Source organism: Heterocephalus glaber, unplaced genomic scaffold, assembly GCF_053883595.1.
Source record: "Heterocephalus glaber isolate CG9 unplaced genomic scaffold, H.glaber_assembly_v1.0 deba00000621, whole genome shotgun sequence".
Taxonomy (NCBI): Eukaryota; Metazoa; Chordata; class Mammalia; order Rodentia; family Bathyergidae; genus Heterocephalus; species Heterocephalus glaber.
In genome coordinates, this window is record NW_028258153.1 from 35,430,431 (window position 1) to 35,458,058 (window position 27,628).

Here is a 27,628-nt window from a genome sequence, read left to right on the forward strand (position 1 = left end):
GATGGCAAGTTTAAGTCCAACCCAGGCAACTGAGCCAGGCTCTAAATAAAAATGTTTAAAGGGCTAGGGACAAATGGGGACATAGCTCAGGGCAAAGCCCATAGCTTCAATCCTAGTTCTACCAAAAAAAGTGTCTCTATAACGATGCCCCTTTTATATATGTGCTTTGTTCCATTTTAATTCCTAGTTACTTACAGACAATATTATAGATAACAATATAATAAATGTGATTGATTTAAAATCAGTATCTATATTAAAAAATTATGACTAGGCTGGGTGCTTCATTTTGAGATCAATACATTTTGTGGTGTGTATATAATAGGTATTATGTACTTATAAATCATAGTGATAAATGAATATAAATACATAAACCAGCCTTAAAGAAAACTATTGATTAAATTATTTGGACAATATATTCCAATTTGCTGGAAATACATTTCCTATTTACTGTACTAGATAAATCACCTGACTAATAAGTTTTCAAACTTTACACGTCAATATCTACAGATGTCTCCCCTTTGAATTATATTATACCACTTGGTACTTTTTCACAGCCTAAATTTCTTGAATGTTGAAAACAAATTATGCAATGTTATTTCCTAACCCAACTGGACAGTGCAAATGGCAAAGCATAAACTGTGCAGTCTTTACAAAGTTCCTTATGAGCAATAGTTTCATCATCTTTAATGACTAAATGATAAATACTGTATTAGTCATTAATAATGCATTGCAAATTACTTCAAAACCCACTGATTTTAAACAAAAATCATTTATTCTTTCATGGATTCTATAGGCCAGGAGTCCATGAAGAGCTTGGCTGGCTCTTCTGGCTCCAAGTCTCTTAGGGGGCTGCAGCCCTCTACTTCTGGGCTCCCTCCCATTGCAGGTAGACCTTGGTGGTCCTGTACCAGTAACCCAGGTCACAGGGCTGCCTCCCAACATGGCACAGTCAAGGAACAAGAGAAACCTATCTGAGAGTAACATCCATCATTTGACTCAGCATATCTATCTCCCACTGCTGGGGCAGAACACTGGGTAGGGGGTTGTGTGGTCACTTTCTTAATGTCTTTCTCCCACCAGGACAAAGACTGATTAAGCAACACACTGTGAAGGGCATCTGTTCTACTATATTTCTTTATTGAACAGCAGTGTTTTTCCTAGAGAACACTCAGGAAGTATTTCTCAAAAGCCCACAATTTCCATTCTCTCACAATCAAAGAAGAGCCAGACATAGTAATGCATATCTGTAATTCTAGCATTTTGGAAAGCTGAGGCAGGAGGATCACAAATTTGAACCCAGCCTGGACCACTTAGTGAGACTCTGTCTCAGAATAATAAGTAAAAAAGAGCCGGGGATTTAGCTTAGTGCTTCCAGGGCCTGCCTCGCAAGCGCAAGGTCCCGAATTCAATCCCCGGTACCAAAAAAAAAGTAAAAAAGGGCTGGGGGGATCATCAGTGTGAAAGTTCTGGTTTCAATTTCCAGTACCTCCAAAACCAAACAAACAAAAAAAGGAGGTGAACAGAACATGTTATCTATGTTAGGAAATAACAAAGGAGAGTAGGGAGAGAATAATACTAAACATTTCTTTTGGAAAGCTAATCACATGGAAAAAACATAGTATCTGCCAACTACAATGACAAAGAAAGGGACACATCAATTTTTTTAATTTACTTTCTAAAGTGTGTTGTAATTTTGCAATAAAAAAGAAAACAGTATTTAATAAGAGTTGGACCTTGTATTTTGCATTGAATGAGAGTCCTGATAAAGGGCTTAAGACACAAGTGAAAATTTTTTAGTGTCTGGATGCTTTCTCTGCTATATACACAAAACATCTACATAAGTACTTCTCACAGCTTATCAGATGTTATACAAATAGTGAAATATCAGTGATAAAAGAAATAATATGTAAAAATATTTTAAGACTTGGTCACATGATGAAAATCTGAAGATATCAGCATAGCAGCAACATTATGAACAGACAAACAGCTACCATTTATTGAGAACCAATGATATACTATGTAATTTAATATGATATTTCTTACAATGATTGCAAGAACCCTGACTTTGACTATTATCTTCATTTGACAAATCAGAAAACCAGGGGCTAGAGAGACAAAGGAACCAACTCTCCCATGCACATGAATCACTTGGTGGTGGCCAAGTCTGCAAGTTGTGCAACTCGCTGCCTTTCCTAATGGCGAGCTACCTCTACTGTCAAGGGCCAGAGCTGCACAGCTCCTACCCAGTTCTCCTCTGCGGGGCACAGCTGTGCTCAGTGAGAATTAATCAGCCTATAGCAGAACAGGATAAGGAGAACAGAAGGAAAAAAGAACCACTACCCAGGGCCGGGGATTTAGCTCAGTGGTTCTGCCGCCTGCCACACAAGCACAAGGTCCTGAGTTCGATCCCTGGTACCAAAAAAAAAAAAAAAAAAAAAAGAGTCACTACTCATCTCACCTGGTATCTGAGACAGTGACAATGGCAAAGGGTTCACAAGGCAGTCAGCTCCCAGTGAGCAAGCAAACTGGAGGAAAACGAAAGACCACACAAGGCCTGTCAGAGAAGGGTGCCCTCCGTCCAAGATTCCTGCAAGTCCACTTTCTCTTCCCCTCCCCGCTCTGCTGAGGGGTCACTCCACCTGTCCCATGGTGTTAAGGGTTGGCACCACTGGAAAAGGTCAGAAACATGGAAGATGTGGAATGAATCATGAGGCAAAGGCGATTGCACATGTGCTGTGCTCCCCAGCAGCCATTTCCTGAGGTCTACTGCTCATGACCAGCCCGTGTGGAGTGCCCACTTAAAAAATACTCTAGACAGATGAGCAAACTGAAACAAACATCGTATCTTACAGTGACTACCACTGTAAAGGTAAACTAGTGAGAATTACTCCTCCCTGGAAAAATCACCAACCATCTTCTTCATGCTGCTGGAAGAAAACTTTGTTATTTAGGAAACTCGTCATCAACTGTTTCACATTATGAAAGTGGGATGAGCCATTCTCAGAGCACAGCCAAGCAAAATGAAGCAACTCTAACTTACTGGAAACAAGTTATTTTTGTAAAATATATCCAACATCAAGTCAGTTTTTCAAAACTCTAAGTCATATCTCAAGCCACAGAGGACAAATGACTTTTCCTCCCATTCCAATCAGTAAGAAAAACAAAACATACCATCAGACAACCAAAACCCTCACCTCAACTGGCACAAAAAATCATCCAAGACATATGAAAGGAATGCATCCACCTAACCTAGCCAGGTGCTGTCGGCTAGCTCCCAGAATCACCCGCCCTGTGCTGGTGGAACGGTCACCAGACCACACAATGGTCCTCCCTTATCTTTCTCTTCACTTCCCAAAGCTTCAGTTACTCAGGGTCAAGCACAGTCTGAAAATACTAACGGAAAACTCCAGAAGCGACTGTTTGGGCTCAGACCGCTGCTCTGCGCAGCCTGCTGGAATCCCCTGTGACCCCACGCCGTCCGGCCCAGGACATGAAGGGCCTCTTTGTACAACGACCCCTGCGGAGTTCCCTGCCTGCCTGTGCCAACAGTCAGAGAAAGACCATTCCATGTGACTCCTCCACAGTGAGCTCTACAATCGTGCGGGTTTATTGTTCTTGCTGTTAACCTCTTACTCTGGATTTATACATTACACTTTAGACTGGTATGTATGTAGAGGAGAAAAGATTAAGGGTGAGTACTACCTGTCGTTTCAGGCATTCACGGGGGGGGGGGGGTCTTGAAATAGATGTCTCTTCAATCAGGGGAGGATGGCTGTATTAAGAGAATATCAGCTAAAAGCACACTGGTCAAAACTTTCACAGCCAGGCACTGGTTGCACACACCTGCAATGTCAGTACTGTGGAAGGCTGAGGCGGGAAGATCACAAGTTCAAGTTCCACCTGGGCAACTCTGCAAGACTCTGGGAGGCTGAGAACATAGCTCGGTGGGAGAGCACCCCTGGGTTCAGTGGCCAGTAACTCCCACCACCGGACAACAATGGCTACCTGTAGGCCTCCTGGTTATTAAGTTTGCTCATAAATAGAAACTTGAACTGCAAGTTTAATAAACATTTTAATGTAGTTTTTAGACTTTGATATTGCAAACTATTTTAAGGCACAGTTAGACATAAATTATATTTGAAATTAACCCATCTAAATGTTGACACCTTTTTCTTACCATTCAGGTGTCACAACCAACTTCTTATACTCCCTGTGGAGCAGGTGAGTATGGAAGAGGTCAGCCAGGCCGGTCACTTCCCCTTGCTCACTGCCATGGCTCTGTGGAGGTGACATCTGTCCCTTCCCTGCTCCAGGAGGAAATGCGAAGGGAGGCTCTCTGGACATGACAAGCACTGCTGTGCTCCAGCAAGAGCAGCCGAGGTCTGTTGCCATCACTACATAAAACACAGTGTTACTTCAAACAGTTGTTTGAGACGCAGAGATTAAAATTCTGTCAAATTGTCAGCATTTCAAATGTGAACTCTTGAAACAATGACACTATATGTTATTAGAAATTTAAGACGTACACTAGAGATCTTTCTAGTCACTTTCCAGACTCTCTTTAAATGTTTTAAAAACACTAGCTGAAAAACCAGTGGGGGAAAGTAGGGGGAAGAAAGCATGGCAACTGCAGAAGTGGCTAACAGCACAGCAGAATCAGTCTAGAGCAGGGCCAGGTCCCCCAGGCAGACTGGAATGCAGGGCCCAATTCCCCAGCAGCCTTGTGGGCAAAGATGGCGATAGCCAGAATCTTGAGAAGTAGCAATGTCAGCACCAAAAATGGGTGAGAAGGAGCCCAAGGAGACATTTAAAAATCAAAATACTTTTTGAGAAAAAATGCCCTTCTTCCTATCAGAACGGGGAGATGGCCATATTGGTTTTTATCTGCTAAGACCAAAGCTGGTGAAAGAAGATGGAAAATAACACAGTCACCTAAATCATGAATCACCCCAAATATTAGGCAAAAGTTTAGTAAAAAGAAAGACAGATGAAACAAGCTCAGTGGAACTGAGGTAAATGAGGAGGAAAAGTGCCTGAGTGAGGAGCCTATGAAAGACCATCCCTGGAGCTGACCATGCTGACAGAAGTGAACCTAGGGCCATATGACCCTCAGGCAGCCTATCACTGCCTCCTTCCGCCTGCGCCACAATGACCATCTAACTCTTTACACAGAAAGCAGAGGCCACAGTCAGAGATTGTCGAGCATGGCCAGCCGCCCTGACTCCTGCTTGCTTACCCTGCACGACACTACACAGTGTACCCTGGAGTGCTGTCGCACCCCCAAACACACTTGTGTGCTCACCAATCACACCCATACTTCCTGGCTAAAGCTAGCAATGGTGTGAACAGTATGGGAAGTGGGGAGGGATGGACGCAGGGCCTATGAACACCGGGCCACCTGTTGGGGCTGGCGTCTAGCAAAGGGAGTCTGTCTCCTCGGACACAGGCATGGAGGATCCTTGTGGAGCTGCATCATGGACTACCTGTGCTCCACACTGCAAGCCTTGCCTCCTTTGCTCCCTTTCTCTTGGAAAACTGGGAAAAACAAAAAAACAAGCAATACTGAGCCCTTGGCCCAAAGCCCACCCATTCTGTGATGCAGCAATAGTCCTGGTCGAGACTCAGGACAGAAAACACACAGCAGGGAGAGAATATAATGGTATGAAAACTATACAATGACATGCCATTTTCCCCATTCCACAAGGCAAGCCAAACAAGCCACCCACTGAGGAAGGCAAAGGCCATACCTACTAAAGTCACAGTCCTGTATTAAAGAAAGCCAGTGCCGTCACTGAAGGGTCTCCCATAAGTGTGTGTGATATGAGACTACTTAGAGAAGATGCGAGACCAAAACATGCAGCTCACAGAAGAGATGGCAAGCCAGGAGACTGAAATGGAAAGTGAAATCAAGAGCTAGGACTAGAACAACCACCATTACAGAACTGACGAATTAGAGCACAGACAATATACACTGCTAAGACAGAAATCATGCTAAAGGCGGCCAGGCGTGAGGCATGTATGCCTGGAATCCCAGCTTCTTGAGAGGCTGGAGCAGGAGGATAGCAAATTCGAGGCCAGAGTGGGCACTTAGCAAAACCCTGGCTCAAAGTAAATTAAGGGGGGAGGGCTGCAGGTGTATCTCAGTACTTCCTGGGTTCAATCTTCAGCCTCCCCCGCCCCCTCCCTGGTAGTATATGCACAGGAAGAAGTCAGAAGCTAACTAAATAAATAGGAAAAAAACAGACATGGAAGACAAACAGCTACTTCCCAAGGGAAACTGCTGCTCTGTTCCTGAAGGGCAGCACCCTCAAGTCTCAGAAGCAGGAGGCAGGCAGTCCAGGGAGGGAAAGCATCTGAAAGGGAGGATGAATGCACAAGCTGGTCAGAGCCTGGCTGCGTGGCTGCTACCCTTGGCCCTGAGCTGTCCAGCTCCACGTCCTGGAGTTCTCACACACGAAGGTGCCAACCCCTCCCGTCAGCTCTGCTGGGCTGAGTTTTTTTGACACTGCAGCTGTCTCATCTCCTGACAAGCCTTCAGCCTAGTCTCACATGTACTCCCTTCTACCAGCCTCTTCTGACCGAGGCTTTACCAGGGCCTTTATTTTCTTATCCTTGACTCACTATTTCCTTCATCTCCAGTGCACATCACTGGCGAACTCTAAACCGTGCACTGATCACACCTGTGCCTTTTCTGATTCTATACTCAGGCAGCACAACATACCACAAAAAAACCCACCCAATCCATCAGAGGCACCACCCCGAGTTCCAGAGCAGCCTGGCAGGCAGCTCACCCTCACGCTCATGCAGATTGCCCCCGGGCCACCACAGGCCTCCTGGTCTGCACACAAGCCCCTGCCTCTCCTGTTGCTTCCACACAATGCAGGATCTTCCTGTCCCCCACTGTCGCAAACACGTATGCCTTCCCACTTCCTCGGATGGATCTCGCTGTGCCCTTCTTCATCTCTAGGCCACTGGGCTCAGAGGAAAGATGAATCCCTTCTGCTGTTCAAGACGACTCTGCTTGTGTCACCATCCCACGTTCTGCACTTTGCAATGCCGGCTGCGTCTACTCAGGGCCCTTTCTCCATGACTCTCCTCCTGCTTCCCTCCTTTCCACAGCGAAGACTCAAGGGTAACACCGGTCTGTAATGTTCTATAAGAAACCTGACGAGCAGAAGTGCAATGGTACAAATTAGTCTTTCAAGAAGGATTTCTGCTTCCTAGGCCGCCTAGCAGTACTGTCACACATTCCCATCTGAGGAAGTTGATTTCATAAAAGTGAAATCTCTGTGTCTATGTTGACGTTGTAATAGATCCATCATGATAACAAGACACATGAGAATCGAGGCTGAAAAGGGATCTGTTTGGAGGAAGGAAAATACTAAACAGAGAATAGTTATTTGTTTTTTAATTTTAGCATATTTCTCCAGTAATTCTGAAATATATTCCCTCAAAACAGAGAATGATAAAAATAAGCAATTCTGTATAAAGCCAAGAAGAGTGTAGAAGTTTTTTCTGGTAAGGTTTGTCTCTATGAACGAGAGCCAGCAGCTGCCGCGCTGCACTGTCTGGGACGTGGGCGGGCCCTATGCTGGCCTGTGCTAGAGCCCACGGGCCACAAGCGGCCACCCCACCACTGCCAGCCCGGGAGGGTTTTCCAGGGCAGCTACATAGCTTTAGTCAGGACACAGAGTTTCAACGAGCAGTGCTCAGCTCTGAACTGCTCTTAGTACTTTCCTCCATTTGAGTTCGGGAATAAATGTAAACTACACTCTTGAGAAGCACTGAAACTCAGAAACACATTTGGTATCTTATTAGTTCTGTAAAGTACTGGATTATAAGAAAGAGGAAGGAAGGAAAAAGGCGGAAGAAACAATATCAATGAAGTAAAAACATGTAATTATCTGTGCTGAAAGTTTAAAAGAAAGGAAGAGGGAAGAAAGGAAAGCTGCAAAGAAAAAGGCATTACTCAAACTCAAACAAAGTTGTCATTTAAAAAAGAATGAAGTGCTGGATATGATGGCACAGGTAATCCCAGCACCTGAGAGGCTGAGGCAGAAGGATCACAAGTTCAAGTCCCACCTGGACAACTTAGCAAGATTCTATTTCAAAATATATAAAAAGTAGTTCAGCGATACAGCATCCTTGGGTTTGAAAGTATCACCAGGAGTGCAGCTAGCTAATAGCACCAGCAACATCCCCCGACCCACACATGCGAATGAAGACAGAGTTAGGCTCAGGATACAGAGAACAGGTGTCACCAGTACTTGAGGGTCTCCAATTGCAGGGCAGTGGCCTCTAGCCCCGTGCAAGCACATGCCTGCACCAGTCTGCAGGCAGAGGGCATATGGGCCAAGGCAAGTCATCTGGCTGTCCCAGGGCCCTTCCTGTACCAGTCAAGCTGCCTAACCACCTGCAGGGTGGGCCCAGAAGGTCCAAACCCTCTGGTAGAACCTGTCTAATGACTTGGCCATAGGTAATCAAAGAGAGTAACATACTTATACATTAAAAAAAAAACTCCTGTAAAACAAAAGAAAAACCCTAAGCAAAGCTAAAACAAAAAATGGCAATGAGAAAGAAAAATATTTACAACTGGAAAGAATTACAGATACAGAACTAAGTCTTAATGTATAACTTACTAAAAATTGAGACTAGCTGACTAAGGGCAGATACTATACATGGGTAATTAAAAATCTGTCTGCCCCCTAAACATAAGAACTACCAACTTTGCTAATAAAGAGAAGTGCAAATTATATAGACGCAAATGTCCCTGCTCATCTGCAGAGTAGCAACTATCCCAATATCTGGAGGTAGAGGCTAATGGGAAGCAGCGTGTTCCCACGCTGGGGATGGGTGTAGGGGGAGGTATACCTCAGAGAATCTAGACTCCGCTACTGTACTCTAGAAATCTGTACAGACAAATGAGTGAAAATGTCAAATGGCATGTGTAAGATATTTTCCACTGTGACATTATTTTAATGACAAAAGAAGGAAAAGAAGTCAAATGTCTACCAGTAAACAGGTTGAATGTTTTATAAGGTCTATACAAAGGAGAAGGGAAAAAAAGGAGGAAGACAGCTATAATGTAAAAATAAATGTGTTAGAATTATACAAACTGCTATCATATCTACCAATTGCTTACTATATGGCTTATATGACAGGTATTTGTTTACCTTTGTAAGGAAATGCCAAGCTGTTTCCTAAACTGTTTGTACCATTTTATATTCTATGTGCAATGGATAAAAATACAGATGCCCTACATCATGGCAACAGTTAGTACAGCCTTTGAAATGTTAGCCATTCTAATGGATATTTAGTAGTGGTTTGCTGTGCCTATAATCTGTAGTCTCCTAATGACTAATGGTGTTGGGTATCTTTGTATATGCTTATATGTCATCCCCAGATCATCCTTAGGGAAGCTGCTTTAATCTCTTGACTATTTTTCCACTAGGTTTTTAGCCTTTTTACTATTGAGTTTTTAGAGTTTTTTACATACTGTAGACACAGGTCCTTCATCACATATATGACTTGCACACATTTTCTCCCAGTCTGGGGCCTAGCTCTCCATTCTCTTCATAGTTGTTGGCTTTTGACAACAGACATTCTTAATTTAGATGGAAGTCTAATACAGCCAGTATCTTTGAGGGACTGGTTGCAGAACCCAGGGATTTTGGTACTGTAGATGCTCAAGTCCACACTGCAAATTGACATGGTAGCTACATAAAATCTATGCACATCTTCCTGTATACTTATAATCATCTCAAGATTACTTCTAATGTGAATGCTAGGTAAAGTTGTTATATGATATATATGTTATATATATATGTTTTATATATATATATATATATATATATTATATGATGCTTCTATAATAATGACCAAAAAAAGCCAGCATTTGTTCAGAACAGAATCAATTTTAGCACTCAGATACAGAGCACTGGCTGTTATTTCCATGTTGCTTCTCATTTGGATCATGCTTTTAATATCTTGTATAAAAAACATTATGTAGTTATGTTTCTAACTCAAAATTATAAAGACGTTTTCCTCTAAGCTTTATTATAGAAGTTTTTATTTTCAGGTCTTTGATCCATTTTTGTTAATTTCTACATATGATAAGAGAGATGGTTTGAGGTTCAAGAAATCAAATAAAAAATGCCTCCAAGCCAAATGCAGAAGGGGAGAGAAGCTACCAGGCATAGAGCTGCAACTCCCAGCTGTGTGGCCACAGGGTCCCCCTAGACACACACCTGCCATGCCCACTCAGGACACCCCCATCCTAGCTTGCTATGACATGGCAGTTTTTCTCACTGCCCTGAAAAATTATCTTAATAGCAATCATATCGAACCATTCTACAAAGAGCCCTACAGACCACTGTAAAACTGAACAAGCACACTATTCATCCCCATATCTCATGTCTGCAAGTCTTGGTCCTGGCAAGTGCTGTATGAGGATTAGTTATGCCAGGAGAACCTGCTCCTCACCATTTCCACCTGCACTGTGTCCCCTGGGAGCCACCAGATGCCCAGCTTACGAGGTTATGTTTTCCTAGTGCTTGATTCTCAATCACTGCACAGTATTTCTGTCATTGCTACATATCTGTGACAACTCAGTAATCTGAATTTCCCTCTTATTGTGTCGAAGCAACTAATTTTTAAAAATGTTGAGGATATATTATGCTTTTTTCTCTCTGAAAAATGGCATCTATGTTTAAAACTCATTGAATAGAAGAAAGTTTCAAGTGTCCAATCCTGACTGAATCACTGATGTCCTTCTTCATATGACAGTAGATGGGTGATCACTCCCAAGGCAGGTCTCTGCTGGACACAATGGCCACCTGTGCTGACCCAGTGCCCAAGTGCTGTTTCCTTGCACACAGACAAGTGATATGATTCTTCATTCTAGAGAACTCCTTACACCCCTCCACCTCATTCAAAGGCAAGCAGAGGCCAGATAAAGAGAAGTAATCACTTGTGGACAGACTAGCAACTTCCCTCAGGACAGTGAACAGCCATGAGCCATGGAGACCTCTGCTGTGTGAAACAGAGAGGGCTCATCCTGCAAGTCCAGCCCTGAGGCTAGTGGGTTACTCTGGTTAAGTGAGGAATACAGAATCCTCTGGCCATTGGAATGTCTCATGAGGTTACCCAAGCCCCTCCTGGCCTGTCCCTAGGCGCAGCAGTAGAGCTCTATAGCAGTAGCAGGGGCTGTGTGCAGCAACAGTCTCTTCTCTCCTACTTGGAAACCAATCCTCCTCCAGTGAAGAAGTGCTGCACAGGCCCTTCCACAGGCCCTTCCACAATACAGAGGCCTCTGGCATAACACTTATGCTGTGCTGTGTTTCCCAAGGATGGACACTCACAGGAGAGACTCAGGTGGGGTCTGTACTACTTACAAAGGAGCTTCGTTTCTGAGAGGAGCCACTGCAGAATGGTAAATACAAGTCAATCATGGCTGATCAAGTATTCATTATAAAGGCCAGAAGCTGTGGTTTCCACTGATATAAGCTCCCAAAGAGCCTGTAAAAGAAAAAAGGAAAAGGGAGCCAAATGTGGAGTGCATGCCAGGACTGAGGAAAATTTCCGTTTACTCCCGTGATTCTTGAACATGCTTTCATTCCTGATACTCATACAGCCCTTGAGCATTCCATTCAGCAACTCTGGGGCTGGGGATTTACCTCAGAGGTTCTGGCGCCTACTTCACAAGCGCAAGGACCCAAGTTCGATCCCCAGTACCAAAAAAAAAAAAAAATAGAAAAAGGAAACTCACTTTCCATTTAGCAACTCTGGATAAGTTCTTACACTGATCAAGCAAAGACTAATTGATGTTGCCCCTGTAATTTCTGTGATTATATAAGCTGGTTCTCTGTATCCACATGTGCCACATCCGTGGATCAAAAATACTACATCTCTGTTGAACATGTATACTTTCTTCATCTTTATTCTCTAATACATTATAGCCATTATTTGCACAGCATTTGCATTGTCTTAAGCATTGTAAGTACCTACAGATGATTTAAAGTGTAAGGGAGGATATAGACAGGTTATTTGCAAATGTGCCAGGCTATATAAAGGACGTGAACATCCCCGGGTTTGGTGTCCATCAAGTGAGAGGGGGTGTAAACCAATCCCTAGCAGGTACTGAGGAAGGACTTCATGTAGTAAGGTGTTAGATATTTTCTCAATATCCTATCATTAGTTCTTTTATGTCTTGTTGAGATATAAAAGTTGTTGAGGAATCTACTAATCTACCCTCCCAGTCAATATTTTCTATTTTATTTATTTGAGAAAAAAGGAGAAGTCATTTTTGAAAACTTTTACATATGACCAAGGAACAGCTACAAGGAAATAAGGATGCCGAGGAAAGAAGCCTAAAACAGCAGGTGTGGCCCAGTACCTTGGGCTTATCATATACCAGGCCTGGTCTAAAGAACTTACAAGCTCATGGAACTCCCACAGCAAGTCTGGAGGGGGAGCCATGACCACTGCTTAGACAGGGCCCAGGCCCAGTGGCAAGCACAGCAGGCTGAGTGTTCACACACAGCTGCCACCACACTTCTGTCTGTCCACCAATGACAGTGCTCACAAAGCTATGTTCAGAGTCCTAACTCCACAGGGCTTGGATGAACAAGGAGGCCAGACACTGGAAACAAAGGAGAGTAACCAAAGTACCAACTATAAAGGATGAGCAGATGTCACTGGATGTGGATATAACACGCATTTTGGCTAAAGTAGAATGAAAGTACCATGAAACTCCACAGCAAGGAAACAAAGTCATTCATACTAAAATTCTAATGTGGAGATGTCAAAATGATCTTGAATTTCATGTTTCTACCACTGGACTATAACCACATAACATATAAATATTTGTTACAAGAATGGGCAAACTTTTTTGCTTCTATATTGCTAGTACTAGTGCTTTCTTTTTTAAATCTTTTCCTTTAAATCAAATACATCATTTTTAATTTTAGAAAGTACACCAGGGCCCATCACTCTTTAGAAAGCATTCATTACACAACTGACATGCCTGGCCTGAATGAGATCTCCTCAGCAAACATGCCATTCTCAGCAAAAGACACGTTTGACAAACAGAATAGATGGCCAGAAAGAAAATTTGGAACAAGATATACAATCTTCTTGGCACCAAAGAGTCCAGTATTACATGCACACCTGCGCTGACTGTCCTTGGACCCTCATTCTTGTTTTAACATTCCACTCCACTTTATAGCCCATTTCTCAAAACTTAGTCTCCTAGCTAGCTGCTGATATCATTCAAGATTTTAGTCTGCTTGTAAATAAATTCAATCTTCTCACATAAAGCCTGTGTCCAAGTGGCCTCTTGTGCAACATTTGTTTAACAACAATTCCTTAAATGAGGTCCTTTCATTGCTTAGAATGATTAGGTTTACCAAGATTCTACAATAATCCTTTGGAAATACAGAATGAAAAGCAAGTTAGTACCTAATAGTCTTTGCAACCTTGAACTACATATGATAAAGGACTTCTTACTCAATTTGGCAGCCACTGTCCCATGTTTCACAGGACACAAAGAATCAGGCTTGAAGTGAGCAAACAACTAGAACTCTACTTCATGCTTATCAGTAAATTTTGATTTGTATCCTAAAAACTACACTTGTAAATATCTTCATTATATTAAATTAAAAACATTCCTCATAACCTCTATGAAAGCATAAAAGGAAAGGGTACACTCAAAACCTTGAGAGGAGAAAACTTAAACATTATTTCATGGGCCTCAGGCTGCACTGTGTGCTCATCACAGTGGGCTTCCTGGCCCAGAATAAGCACCTCCCCTTTTACAGTGAATCTCATCACTGCCAGTCCAACAAGGAGCTGGCTTTCATAGATATGTGGCCCTTCTGTGATCCCAATTCTGCTCCTGGAGAGCTAAGGAGGACCAAAGCCTTCAGATTAGTCCATTAAGATTATCTAAACATGGCACCAGGCAATGGATAGTCTTTGCGTATCTCAAAGTGTTAAGACAAATAATTCCCCTGCATACAAATAATATTGTAATGTAATGAAATACACCATGATTCGTGGAGACAATATCAATACGGTGAAAGAAATTAATGTAAGAAGTCAAGTAAGCAAGCAAAGTAATGAAAGTAAACAATTACATTTCCAACTAATTAAAATGGAAATAAAACTAATGTCCTTTCTGGCATACTAAAGATTCATCCATAAACAAATGAACAGAAAGAATGCTAACAAAGTAAATGTGGATCATCTTAAGCATGCAGGCTTATTCCAGAAATCAGACAGGAGAGGCTGCATGTTTAAAGAAGGCTATCTCTGGATGGTGTATACAATCCTGTGCTGATTCCCTGAATTTCCTGATGTGGGGCTAAAGTATTAGGTATCAGGTAAGAGAGACATAAGCAGAGGGCTATGGGAGGGAGCCAGGTAATGTCTTTCTGAGGACAGGGCATCTGGACAGGAAGGGCCCTCCTGAAAATGGCAGGAATATCAACTGGCAGAGACTGGGTAGTGCACAGGATAGGCAAGGTTACCTAAAACAGCAAACTGACCAATATCTTTCAGAAATCTGAACCATCAAGAACTGTCCACAATGGCAACCATCTAAGTGTCAGGAATGTACCATGGTTATTCTGTGAAGATGACTTCCCTAGTTCACAGCATTCCTCTAAACTAACAAAACACTAGCAGCAGAATGGGGCAATCAGTACGTCTAGGACAACATCCCTTAATTACCTATGTTATCTTGGAAAGGTTCTAAGGCCAAGTTTCCATGTCTTTGCCATGGGAGTAATTTACCTTTTAGGCATGAAGAACTGGAAGATAGCAGAATTAATCCCTGGACCTGCCACACGGCAGACTCAAAGATCAACTGAATCTTGTGTTTACAAAATGGAATGCAAAATGTTTCAAACTGTAACCCAAAAGTTGAAAGGAGGCTTCAATCTAGGTTTGAAGCAGGGTTTATATAGGTATTCCACAAGTTTCCATTTGGGCAATAGATGTGGAATTTTAGATATGATAATCTTAAAAAATCATGAAAATTAAACACTGATATGTTTACATTCCTCAGCATCAGAGTAGACCAAATGCTGGAGTGGTATGAATCCTTAGAATAATAAACATAATTGTAAGCTTAGCGTAGGAAAAACAGTTTCATGTTCAAAACAACCTAGAAGGGATAATCTATTTTTACTCCTGACTTTATCTTTTGGGTTTTTAAAAATTTTTCACACTTTCAATTTAAACTATCCTGCAAAAGTGATTTTTTGTGTGATAGTTATCAGGAAATATAATGACGTCAAGTGCAGATTTCATCCAGTTCTGCTGTTTACTAGCTTTTAATTTGCTGCCCAAATGTGTAACCTCAGTGATGGCAGCACTATAAAATACAAAGAATGTCTTTCTTTTTTTTTCTTTTTTCTTTTCTTTTTTTTTTTTTTTTTTTTTTTAAGAAAAAGCATTGCACAGCTGCTTGTGCTAAAAAAACCAAGCCTCACAGCAAGGGTTGATTAAGGTAAGGATAAATATAGTAACAGAAGCATATGTCTAAAATAGATCTGAGAAAAATAGAATGTTTCCATGACTGTCTTGACCAGCAATTTTTAATGATTAAATATGCCTATGCATGTACATCTACACTTTTTAAATATAAAAGCAACTCACAATGTCCCTTACAACTTAAGAATCTAAAATAAAATTTCCATTTTAAACTGTCAAATATTAACTTGGTACATAGTAAAGTCATCATTTAGAAATGACCTTTACTATTTAAAACCAAGGAAAATGACATTTTTTTCACTTCCAAAGCGAAGTTAATTGCTCATGAATTGAGGCACTATAAGTTATACAGCTCTATTTTAAAAACAGATAATTAAAGAATAAACTGTAAGTTCTGGCATTTTATCTTCCATTTTACAGGAATCAAATATAATCAAATTTAAATAATGCCATTTAAACATTTTGCTTCAATTTCATTTTAGAAACAACAAAGATTGATCATTTGTAATATATGGAAGTATTTGAAATTACTTTTGGCTAGCCTATTAAATCAGTTAGTGAGGCTTAAACTGCAAAGCAAATATACATCTACCCAGGCTGCAGCAATCAAGCTTATGGTTTCATATATTTAGTGACAGAAAATAACACTTTATGCAATTTATCCTTCAATAACATGTTAATAAAACCATGACCAAGATGATTCTGAAGTCCCTCCTCCTACGGTGAGATGGCAAGAGGGGCAGCACCACTGCTCCAACTTCACGAGTGATCCAACTAAGACAAAGAACCTCAAGTGTCCCAGATACTAAAGACAGGTAGGACAACTGAGGCCGGCTTCTCTGGCCAGGCTGGGGAAGTAGAGTTTGTGCTAGCTTTGCTGTCCCCACCATTATCACCCTGCCACTTCCTTCAGGTCTGAGGTGAATGCAGGGAGGAGGCAAGAGAGAAATCTCTGGAGTCCTGAGAAGCCATGGCTTTTTCCTCCCCTCCAAGCTCCTCTTCTAACCTGTGCAGCCCGAGGGCGGGGCTCCAAGGGCAGAGGCCGGAGCATGAGGATACTGCCAGGCACAGGTGACCTCATTCTTGGGTGGCAGACTAACTGCTTAGTCCGTCTGTCTCCTCATCCTAGTAAAGAAAACCAGAGGAAGAAGGTGGGAGAGGAATCCTGGGGGCAGCCTGCCCTCCACTCTTACCAAGTCTAGGACATAGCAGTCTTGCAAGTTCCCCTACACAAGGAGATAACTTATTAGATGAGAACAGCAGAGTTAAGATACCGAAACGGCTGATGAAACTAACAGCTGAAGCTCATTTCTCTCTTTATGAAAAACCCACACATAATGGCAACCCTGGGTTCTCTCTCTCAGTTCTTCCAGACCCAATTCAAGGGTTGCCCTCACCTGCGGGAAATGTCTCCCCACGTCCACAATATAGGCAGCTATATGGGGACTAACTTGTCACAGGCCCAGCTCTAAGCCAAAGGAAGGCTAAAAAAGGTACAGGTGGAAAGGCGTGGCAAAGCTGGCTGGGGAAATAAGCTGGACTTGTCAATTACAAGATCCCAAAACAGTGCCAAATAATTTCCAGGACCCCACATGTGGAACTTCTCGCAGGCTCTCATGAGATGTGGACATTTAAGGACACAGATGCCACAAGGAGCCTGCTACCATGACTCCTCACAGAAGCCCACTCTGTGTCCTCTAGACCACTGTGTACTTTTACTTTTGCTTTTATCCTTTCTTTTGTCCAGCCAAAGTTTGCTCTGAAGAGCCAGTATCCCTTCACCCTGTACTTTGCAAATAAACTTCTGGATACTCTGGTTTCTCTTCAGATCGTATAAATCTTTCGTCTTTTTCAAATAAACTTTTGGCACTGTTTCTGGCTTGCCTCATCCAATTCTTTGAGGCAAGGACCTCGAATAAGTTTAATTGGTGAGCCATTTCTAAAGGAACTACCAAGTAAGAAAAAGAGTTATACTGAGCTAGCTTGATCTAATCTAGGGAGAACTTAGCTGTACTATTACTAAAAAGAAGAAAGATGTGCTTGTAGGGAGAGCCATGGTTCTGCTATAGACACCACAGAGGGGTAGGGGTGGGGGGTGCAGGAGAACTGTGGCCAGGGCTCCCAGCTCAGAGAGAGGCACCACAAGCCAGAGCAGCCAGCAGGAGACAGGACACATATCACCCACCACCCGGAGAATAGTGACGGCACAGGGGCCTGGTGATCTGGGCTCTGCCCAACTCCCATACACAGGATTTGGGACTTAGAAGGGGGCCCTAAGGGAGGACAGTGCTCCCTCAAAGGGAAGGGGTCAAGAGTAAGTATTTCCCATCCCTCTGCCCCATGGATGCCTGATCATAGATGTGTAGCGCATTTGTGGAATTTCTCACTTCCCCAGTGCTTTGTGCATCTGTTTCTATACCAGGACCTGCTGTCTTGATTTCTGTGCCTTTATACTAACTCCTGAAGTTAGAGAGTCTAAAAGAGTCAACTTTGTTGACTGCATTTCCATAAAAATTCAAACCACCTGTTATTTACACAAAAAGGCTGCTGAGAGTTTAACTAAAAATTCACTGAATCTATGTAACAATTTGGAGGGAAATGATATCTTCAAAATACTGCATCTTCTGCTTCATGAACATGCTATGTCTCTCCAATTATTTATAGTCTTTATTTCTCTCAGCCACATGTGGGCCATTTCCAGTACACAGAGCTGCCACATTTTGTTACATTTTGTCCTTAAATACTTCATGGTTTTAATGCTAATATAAATGACAGTGATTTTTAAAATTTCATTTTGGAATATTTGCTTCATTGCTAGTACACAGAAATACAATTCATTTTCTATTCTGACTCTGCTCAAATCATTTATTAGACCAAATAGTGTCTCTGGGAGACTCTTGAGATTTTCTCTGAACGAGATATGACATCTGTGAATGGAAAGATCAAATCTCTTCAATTTGTACACCTTAGTTCTTTTTTCTCACCTTCGTGCATTGCTAGAAAGTACCTATAGTACAGTGCTGAATAGAAAATGAGAATGGACATTCTTGTTGAGTTTCCATTTTCAGTAGGAAAGTGTTTGGTTTTTCATCACTAAACATGTTTAGCCGCACATATCCTGTAAAAGGCCTTCATTAAGTTGAAAATGTTTCCTTCTGTTTCTCATTTATGAAGTCTGTTTCTTTCAATCATGCATCAGTACTGAATTCTATCAAATGCTTTTTCTGTAATATGCAGATCATTACACATTTTTTTCTTTTTTCTGTTAACACAAATCTATTACTTGTGTGGCCTATCTTTTTCCATCCTTTTAGTTTTAACCTATATTGTGTATCATTAAAACATCTCTTATGAACAGCATATGACTGAGTCTTTCTGCTTAGTCTGATGATCTCCTCCTTTTAGCTGTACTATATAGGAAAGCAGTATTTAGTAAAATACCAATACGGTTTGCCTTACACTAACCATCTTGGTAGATATTTTCCCCATTTTTATCATCTGACTTTTATTACTTGTTTCTATTTTCTGTCTTTGGAAAGAGCATGTTTAATATTCCATTCTGTCTTTGCTTCTTGCTTATTGGCTATTTCCTTTAACATTTTAGTGGCTGATCTGCAATTGTCTTTTACAATTTACAAAAATGATACAAATTAGTGTTTTAAAATCTCTTTATATTAGTGCATACAGTATGTACAATAGAGAACTTAAGAAATTAAACTTTTAGTTTTCATCAATTTTAGAAAAATTTTGGACATTATTATTTCAAATACTCTTTCTTTCTCTACCTCTTACTTTAGCACCAGTTAGGCAGGAGGTAGTGGGTGGCTAAGACTAGCTGGAAAAGTAGGAGTGCCCTGTTAATTATATTATCCCAGGACACATGCGCAGAAGAGTTCCCAAAGCCCTGTACATGGACTTCTCACAAGAACTTGAGCAGGTTTCCAAATGGGTGAGACTTGATGCTACCTCAGAGGTGGGAAATAAAGGATAGTGTCCACTGAGCTCTCACTGCTGTGTTCCTCTGGGGTAGCCCTGCTCTCATCCTCTGTAGAGCAGATTTTTCCTACTTTTACTTGGTCCAAACTCATTGTACAGAACCTATTTCTTTTCCTACCTTTAATAAATGTAAAACCTTCCTACCATTTGCCCTTGTCTTGACTAATTCTTTGTTCAGGACATAAAGAACCTAAAAACCACCTCTAGAGACTTGGGGATCCCACTGTGCACACCCGCTCCTTCCCAGCAGGCAGTGCTCCCTCACCCTTGCTAACATCTCAATCAGAGGTAATGTAAAAGGTACACAGAGTTTAATTCAAACACATTTTACACAGACTTGATTGCAAACTTTACATAAAACTAAAAAATGAGATTTTAGATTAATTATGAACATGTGGCAGACTACTTGTACAATGCATGTATGTGTGTACATGTGTGTGTGATCTAACAAAACTAGATTTCCAGTATCATAATCCAGATCTTTTGATTTTCAGTCCAGACAGCAGAAAAGGAAGTGTCAGCCTAACCCAATGACGTACCACTCACACTCAGAATTGGCGTTGTATGCAATGGAAAGGTGCCCAGCCACAAATACAAAGCTCCAGGGATAACCACCATCACATGGTGGTTTACAAATGAGAGAACTTTTTTAAAGACAGCAAATATAATAAACCTTAAAACATTTTAATATAGACATTATCACCACTTTTACTTTACAAAGATAAGTTTACACAACGAAGTAACCTGCCATGAAACTGGTTTGGCTTAAACCCATGCTCCTGAGTCCTCTGTTTCACTGACTGTTCACCTGCTCCCTTCCCATGGGGTCCTCGACTTGCGGAATGCCTATAATGGAGAAGCAGATTAACTTGAGCCTTTCCCATTTAGGTTTCAGTTACCTGCACTTTCTGATTCCTCTGGGCCCCAAAGCTCTCCACAGTGGAAAGCAGATATGAATCCCCACAGGGAGCACACACCACTCTCGCGAAGGTGATTATGAGTGAAGGGGAAGTGTTCTGCTATGACATCTGCCTTTGAGGTAGAGACTTAAGGGCGCCCAGGTCCAGCACCTGAGGGCATGTGGTTGTGATTCTCTAGTGCCCTGGGTCCATGGACAGGCACCGCAGGAAGGCGATGAAAGCAGTTCGCTTTTCCTATTTTCTTTGCCTAACCATGTGGGCTACTATTATTTTTTCCACATGAGTTCTCAGAAGAAAGACAAAAGTGCAAATTTGCTGGTCCCAGCCCCTCCACCCCAACACACTGCATTCCTGACCAGAAGGCCTACTCCAGTACTCACACAGCATCCCCCAAATGCCCAGCTTCAGTATGAACCTCTCTGGTCTCCAAACATCAACTCCAGATGCCCAGAGGACCTCTCAATGAAGACCAGACCAAAAGTCCATGGTGTTAAACCCCTTGCAAGGTCCAGAAGCCACAGCAAACCACATCACTCTAAATTCAAGTTGGTGTTTACCACCAGAGCTTATTCACGCAGAGATCTGCTTGATTTTATACTTGAAAGCAAAGGGCACTTTATTTATCCTTTGGGTAAAATTAGGGATTCTCACTATCCAGTGTGCCTCCTCATCCTATTCTGTGAGCCATTTCTATAAAGGGGACACAGTCTAGGATAAAGGAAACTCCTAACACAAAGCACTGCTATGAGGGGAGAGCACAAAATCTAATGCATTTGCAAACACTGCCAATGTGCAAGGAACACACACAGAAAACACATTTCACAGACATATTTCTTAAAACCCAAAGCTACTAGTTTTGATTTTACTTTATCAGCTACAACCTTTTCAGCATCTTCTTCTAATGAAAATCTATACATACAATTGTGATGGGATATGTTCAAGGATATGATGGATAAAACAGCATCTAAGCATATATTTAAAGAGACAAGAATAAAAACAGGCTGCTGGTATGACCATCACACTATCAGGATTCATCCCTCTGAGGTGATACATAATTCAGATAAATAACATTCTCTAAATATCGGAGAAACTATTCTTCACAAACTCCCTCATAAAAGATGGATTAAGTTTCAGAAGTGCTGTCTAGAAGGTCCAAGGTGGAAAGAGGTGATAGTGTGACACTGACTCAAAACAAACTATGTAGTGATAGATCTAAATACAAATGCTCACATTTTCCAGCTCCTCAGTTTATACTCAGAAAGATCTTTAATTTCTTTTCAGTACATGAGGCTATCAGTAATATTGTAATTTCAACAGAAAACAAATGCTTTCAATGATAAAAATATATTTTATTTTGTATGAATAAATTTCAAAATTGTGATGTCAGTCACCTTACATTTCTAATCCTAATAGTGTCACTTTAAAACTGCAAAATAGGAAGTACTTATTTTTTTAATAAAGCTACATAAAAATTCAGTATAAGAAATATTTTAGTTCAACCACAGCTTTATAAAGGACACACAGCATCCAGTGATCAACTGTGGCTTTAAACACTAGGGCACAGGGACATGGTGTTCTCCAAGCCTTCACAGACCACACCCTCAAAACCTAACTCCAAGGAGAAAGGCACCCTCTGGCCAGGATGCCCGCCTAGTAAGAGAACAACCACCACAGCGTCTGACCTGGCACAGAACTACACCACAGAACCCAGGAGGATACATTTATTAACATTAGCGTTCCTTTTGAGATTTTAACAGTATATGATTCTTAAGCCAGTTCTTGTGAAGGTTGTAAACAACTAGAATTGACTGACTGGCATAAGGAAAGGCGATTCTGGGATACTCAGAATTTTTGGAGGCTCAAGAGCAAGAAGACCAAGCAACAGTGTCCCGCAGAGGAGCCAGATATTCAGCACAGAGACTGCCCCACCATGGCTTCCCTCTCCATCTCACTCTCCCAGTGGAAAGCTCTGTAGAGAGCCAGAGGGAGAAGTGCAAGGCTCCACTTCAGACAGGGGGAACAGGCCCTGTGCTTTCCTCACAGAAATGCTGGTGTTTTCAAGAAGGGAGATAGATGCTGGGCTGTCAAAAAGTAACAAAGGTCCACTGCTAAGCCAAAGTAGTCCAGCAATCCTAATATATTTCTCAGCAGAAATATTCAAGTAGAAATAAAAGACATTCATTTGGGGGCACTTCCTTAGGACTCAATATAGATGCTCTCTGCAGGGAAATAAAGGAACAAACACTTTGGCCTCCACCTAGAATGTCTGTTCAATCCAGATTGTGATCAGTATGAATAAAGAATCAATACTCCACAGACTGGTACAGTCTGCCTAGTGCCATATGCAGAAGCAGTCAGATCAAACCCTGCAGTTACTTACCCACCAAAATACACAGGGGCACCACCCAAACAAAACAAACTCACAAACTAGTACTCATCACATTGATACAGGCTACAGCAGGTTTGTCTCAGCACTTTTCAAAATGCCTATGTTTTACAATGATTATACATTGTTACAGAAAAATACAATTGAAAGTTGCTATCTTCTCATTAAAAAGGTTAAAAAGGAATGTTATAATATAACCAAACTCCCTTATTTAAAAAGTACTAATGTACAAACTGGAGTTCACATATCTATAGTTAAATACCAATAGAAAAGCAAGTTATAGAAACCTTTATGAGAAACATTTCAAAATGCTTCTTTAAAATAATAAAAGTTTCCCCTATCCCAAAAGCTCAGAATTACAGAGTGTAAAAACCTCACTTTTACAGAGTGCTTCGGAGGTGCCTAAAAGGACTTCTGCTTGCTGGAAATGAAGAAGATAAACCTGAATTTACACCAGCATTCATCCAAACTCATCATGAAATACTTTACAGCAAATTTAATAGGAAAGAGCATGCCTCCAAATGGTAGCTGCAGCACATAAGTCTGCTCACAGAGACGATTAATGCATGCAGCTGGTGTCAACCTTCAGTAAACTTCAATCACAGCCTGACAGCTACCAGGTAATTTCACACAGGGTAATTACAGCAAATGGCTCAGGCTTAACGTTCTGCCATTTATTATTTTCTTTTTTTCCCCCTAGAATGTAATCAACAAGATATTAACATTGCCTCTGCTTAGCCTTTCTTTAATATTCACACTGACAAAAAAATAGTCAAAAGGCATTTAGTGAAAAGCACAAGTAAGGCAAGTAAACCCAGCCAATGTTCAACAGTACTTTTCCTATTACAATCACTTCAACAAATACATACTAGCCTTTCTACATAATACAATGTTCTATTAGTCCTTCCATAATAAAATACAAAATCTAATGTGCTCCTAATTCTATACAATTCCTAGACTTTCCTACATACATGAAATCAGCATTAGTATGTATCAGGTGTTAAATGCTTTTGTTAAATAAGGAAACACAGCAGCTCCCCTAAAGATTATTATTGTAAACCCGGGTGCTCTGACACATTCTTTGTGTGTAGTGCAACAACTAAAATAGATACTAGCATTACTAGCATATGGTCCTGATTTAATAGACCACATGCTTAAAATTTTATAGTAAAGTATTTACAATGGTAATTCTCGTACTCTCTTTACCTTTAAAACTCCATTCCACAGAAAATGCTATTTACTCTCATGACACCTCTGCTTGCTGAGTAAACCTAGGCTGTCCCATGTCCCTCTGGCTAGCAGCTGTTTTAAATGCTGCTTCTGTATGGGGAGTCAAGACCCTGCACCTACCACCTCAGAAGTCAACGGGGACGGATGAGATGGATGGAAACACTAGAAATGAGCCTGGTTCCTTCCTGGGCCTCCAGATGGGGCCCACAGAAATGGAAGAAAAGCCCAGTACTCTCCCACTGCTAAATGAGGATCCTCCCAGAGCACTTCCTCCCTAACAGCCTTTTGGTTCACATTCCTTCTCTCCTTCTTTGCTTAGTTTATCATCACAGTGATTACCATCCAATGTATTACCTATTTGTCTCCTTTCTCTATTGTTGCGCTTCCAACCAGTATAACAAGAGCCTGTATGTGACACTCAATAAAATACGGGTGCATTTCCCAGACCTCTAAACTAAAAAGACTACTTCACTGAAAAGTTGGCTAAGACCGACTCTGCACAGAACATGCTCTAAAGAAAAAGGACAGTGCAATTCTGAGGACATAACCCTTGATCCTTCCTATCAGTATACCCCCTGACTTGGATGCAGGACAGACAGCGAGCAGCTCTATCAGTCAAGCTTCTTAGCCACTAACAATGGCAACCAACTTTGGCTCATTTGCACAGAGAAAGAATTTACTGAAATAGTTTTAAGTGGCAGCAAGAATTACCAGGAATGCTGAAGAATTGTATTTTGAAAATGGAGGAACCAAGACATGACATGAACCAGGTCTGCAGCCCCAAACCACACCAATGGTACAGACACAAGGCCATAGGGCTGCTGCCCTGGACGGCGGACAAGGCTGCACTCAGCAAGCAGTGTGCCAACCCTATCCAGCAGGGACCCAGGCGGCTTCGGATGCTGACAGCACCAAAATTTAATACATACATATGTACATACGTACATACATGATTCACATATCCTTCACTTAATGCCAACACCAAAGAAAGATACTCCTTGTGTTACCTGTACGGGAAGTCTGCCTGACTAAAGGCTTCTACTCTAACTGGCTAGTATGAAAGTGTAGGTTAAGTGGCTGGTAATTAGCACTATATGTGAGAATAGTTGAGAACCTCATATGCTATACTTCACATATTTGGACAGCAATTTAGACTTCTGCAATATTAACTAGCAGTAGAAAGGCTACACTTAAATTAAGGTCTCACAAAATAAAGGTATCAAACCAAAGTATTTTTAAAACCCTCTGTAATTTTGTAACTGAAACATTTTTCTTATGGCATCAAAATTACCATGCATATGTGTACGTTCATGAGGCAAGTCAGCAAAACATAATGACAGAGACCCAAATAACAGGCATCGGGAGGGTGATGGCTCCCTTCCAGAGCAATTAATACTTATGAAAATTCCAGGGTTTGCATTTAAAAAGGGTCTGAACCCTCTGACCAGGGCCATTGCCCTTTTAATGTTCGGCAGGCAGAAGGACACAAATAACTCCTAAATATTCATCAGCTTTTCCTTTCTCTCTTCTCAGGGGAATAAAAAAGGGGCTGGCTGGTCAGGTATATTTGAGCTTAAGAAAGACAATCTGGTCCTTCTTCACCCAGCATCCACTGAGGTGCCTAAAGGAAAAGTTTTCTCAAGGACAGTGTCACTCACAGCAGGAAAGAGCTGCTATGTGTTCCCCCAGAATATGAATCATTGGTCCCTAAAGGGGACCAAAATCATGCCTATTTAAAAACAAGCTAAGTAGAACAAAAGCAACAAAATTAGCACAAATGTGCAAAACATACTTAGTATCAGCAGAAATGAGTCCAGACAACAAGTAAACATCACTTTTGGGTATGTCCTAAAATCCTAGAAAACACAAAGCTTAGAGAAAAATCATCTGATTTCCTGTTTACTAGTTTAATAACCACCAAGCTAGCCATTGCTGATACAGGAGTAAAAAAATGGACTATGTCCTTCCCTCTGAGTGCCATGACAACACAGCACTGTGGATCCATCATCAGACCAGGAAAGAGATGTAATTGCAAACTAAAGAACAGGACATTATGAGCTTATTATTTCATGCCAAATGACATGCTCTTAAGATACCTCAACAAAAAGTCCAAACCCTTCCAGATTTTACAATACTTGTTTTCCATCAAATTCCCGAGAGATGTTGTGAAGCTTATGAATAATGAGGAAAATTTTTATAATTTGAAAAATTAAGTGTATAAAAATTAAGAAAGAGCTGCTGGGCATGGTGGCGCATGTGTGTAATCCAAGCACTTGGGAGGCTGAGGCAGGAGGATTGCTGCAAGTTCTAGGCCAGCCTGGGGTACATGGTGAGTTCAGGGCCAGGCTGAACTACAAAGTGAGACCTTGTCTCTAAAAAAAAAAAAAAAGCTAAGTAAACATTAGATTGGCACTTAATTTAGTTGTCTAAATAATACTGGACATAATTCATATTAAATCAGTATGTAGGTTAACAATAATGGTAACTGGAAAATGAACTTTAAATGACACAAAGAAGAAACAAAGAAGTATAGGAAAGAGAATCACAGAAAAGCTTCCAAATCTATAAACCTGCCTACCAAGTTTTACCTTTTCATGAAAATTTAGCCCTTGTTAATTATGCTTAAGTAGGCTATAGGGTCAATCCTATGAGAATCACACCCCTTGAGTAATTCACACTGATGCTACTCCTAAAGTTTGTCCCTCCTGGAAATTAATTAGAACTAGGTAACCAAAGCACATGGAAGGCAAGGAGCGGGTAGGGATCATCCAACACAACAAAAAGGACATCGAAGACTCTACAATATGGTAAACAACAATAACAACTACTACCATTATTTCTAATGGGATGTAAATTACCCACCAGAACTCTTTTAGAGCCTTGTACACGCATTCATTCCCATCATTCTCACAGCGCCATTATAAAATATGAAGGACTATGTACACTGACAGGTTAGAGGACAGACCAAAGCCAGGCTACTTTCCCATGGTCACCAAGCAGGGCGTCAATGCCAGGCTGAGGCAGCCCCATTCCAGGCCCACATCACAGACAAATCAAGTGAGTGGGTTTGCAATAGCTTTCATCTCTTTTTGAAACACTGACTTGATACATGACTGACTTCAAAATAGCTTATTTTAGATATTATTATAAGACCTACAGATAATTGTCAGATAGGAGTTTGTTTCTTGGTTTTCATAAAATGCCAACCTTATCAAAAGGGCAAACCCTGAAGCTGAGAAGAAACCCTGTCTCATCTCCTAACAAGGCCACTATGGTCATTTCCAGAGGCTTCCTCTGCCTCTGAAACCCTAGTGTCCACATAATGATTAAGAGGCCAAGGAACAATTTATTTCCAGAGATGGAAATTATGATTGTGAAAGACAAGTGATCTTGCTGACACTGCATCACTATTTCTAGACAGCACACTTAAACATCAAATATATCTCACGTCATGGAGATGGGCCAAAAGCCCATGACCTAGTTTCCTTAGGGTGGGGAAGAAACAGCAATCTGTCCTGTGAGTCTGGTACTAAAATAGCACCCTAAAGCACAGTGTCATGCATTGAAAACTTTAAATAATTTTTCCATGGGAAGGCAAAAA

At 41.3% G+C, this 27,628-nt stretch overlaps 1 protein-coding gene across 16 annotated transcripts in view; it reads right to left on the minus strand.

The window, feature by feature from the left end:
* Positions 1 to 27,628, minus strand: part of Auh (AU RNA binding methylglutaconyl-CoA hydratase) — a 192,567-nt gene that overhangs the window by 47,576 nt on the left and 117,363 nt on the right. For 9 of the 16 annotated variants that reach the window (XR_002391025.2, XR_002391024.2, XR_002391022.2 and 6 more), the window contains one exon: positions 4,178 to 4,394. The exons of the other annotated variants lie outside the window; for them this stretch is intronic. Coding sequence is in view for 4 of the 9 variants with exons in the window: in XM_087206369.1 (XP_087062495.1) it covers positions 4,178 to 4,394 (217 nt within the window). In the remaining 5 variants the exon portion in view is untranslated. The remainder of the gene's footprint in view (positions 1 to 4,177; positions 4,395 to 27,628) is intronic. 16 annotated transcript variants of the gene reach the window in all.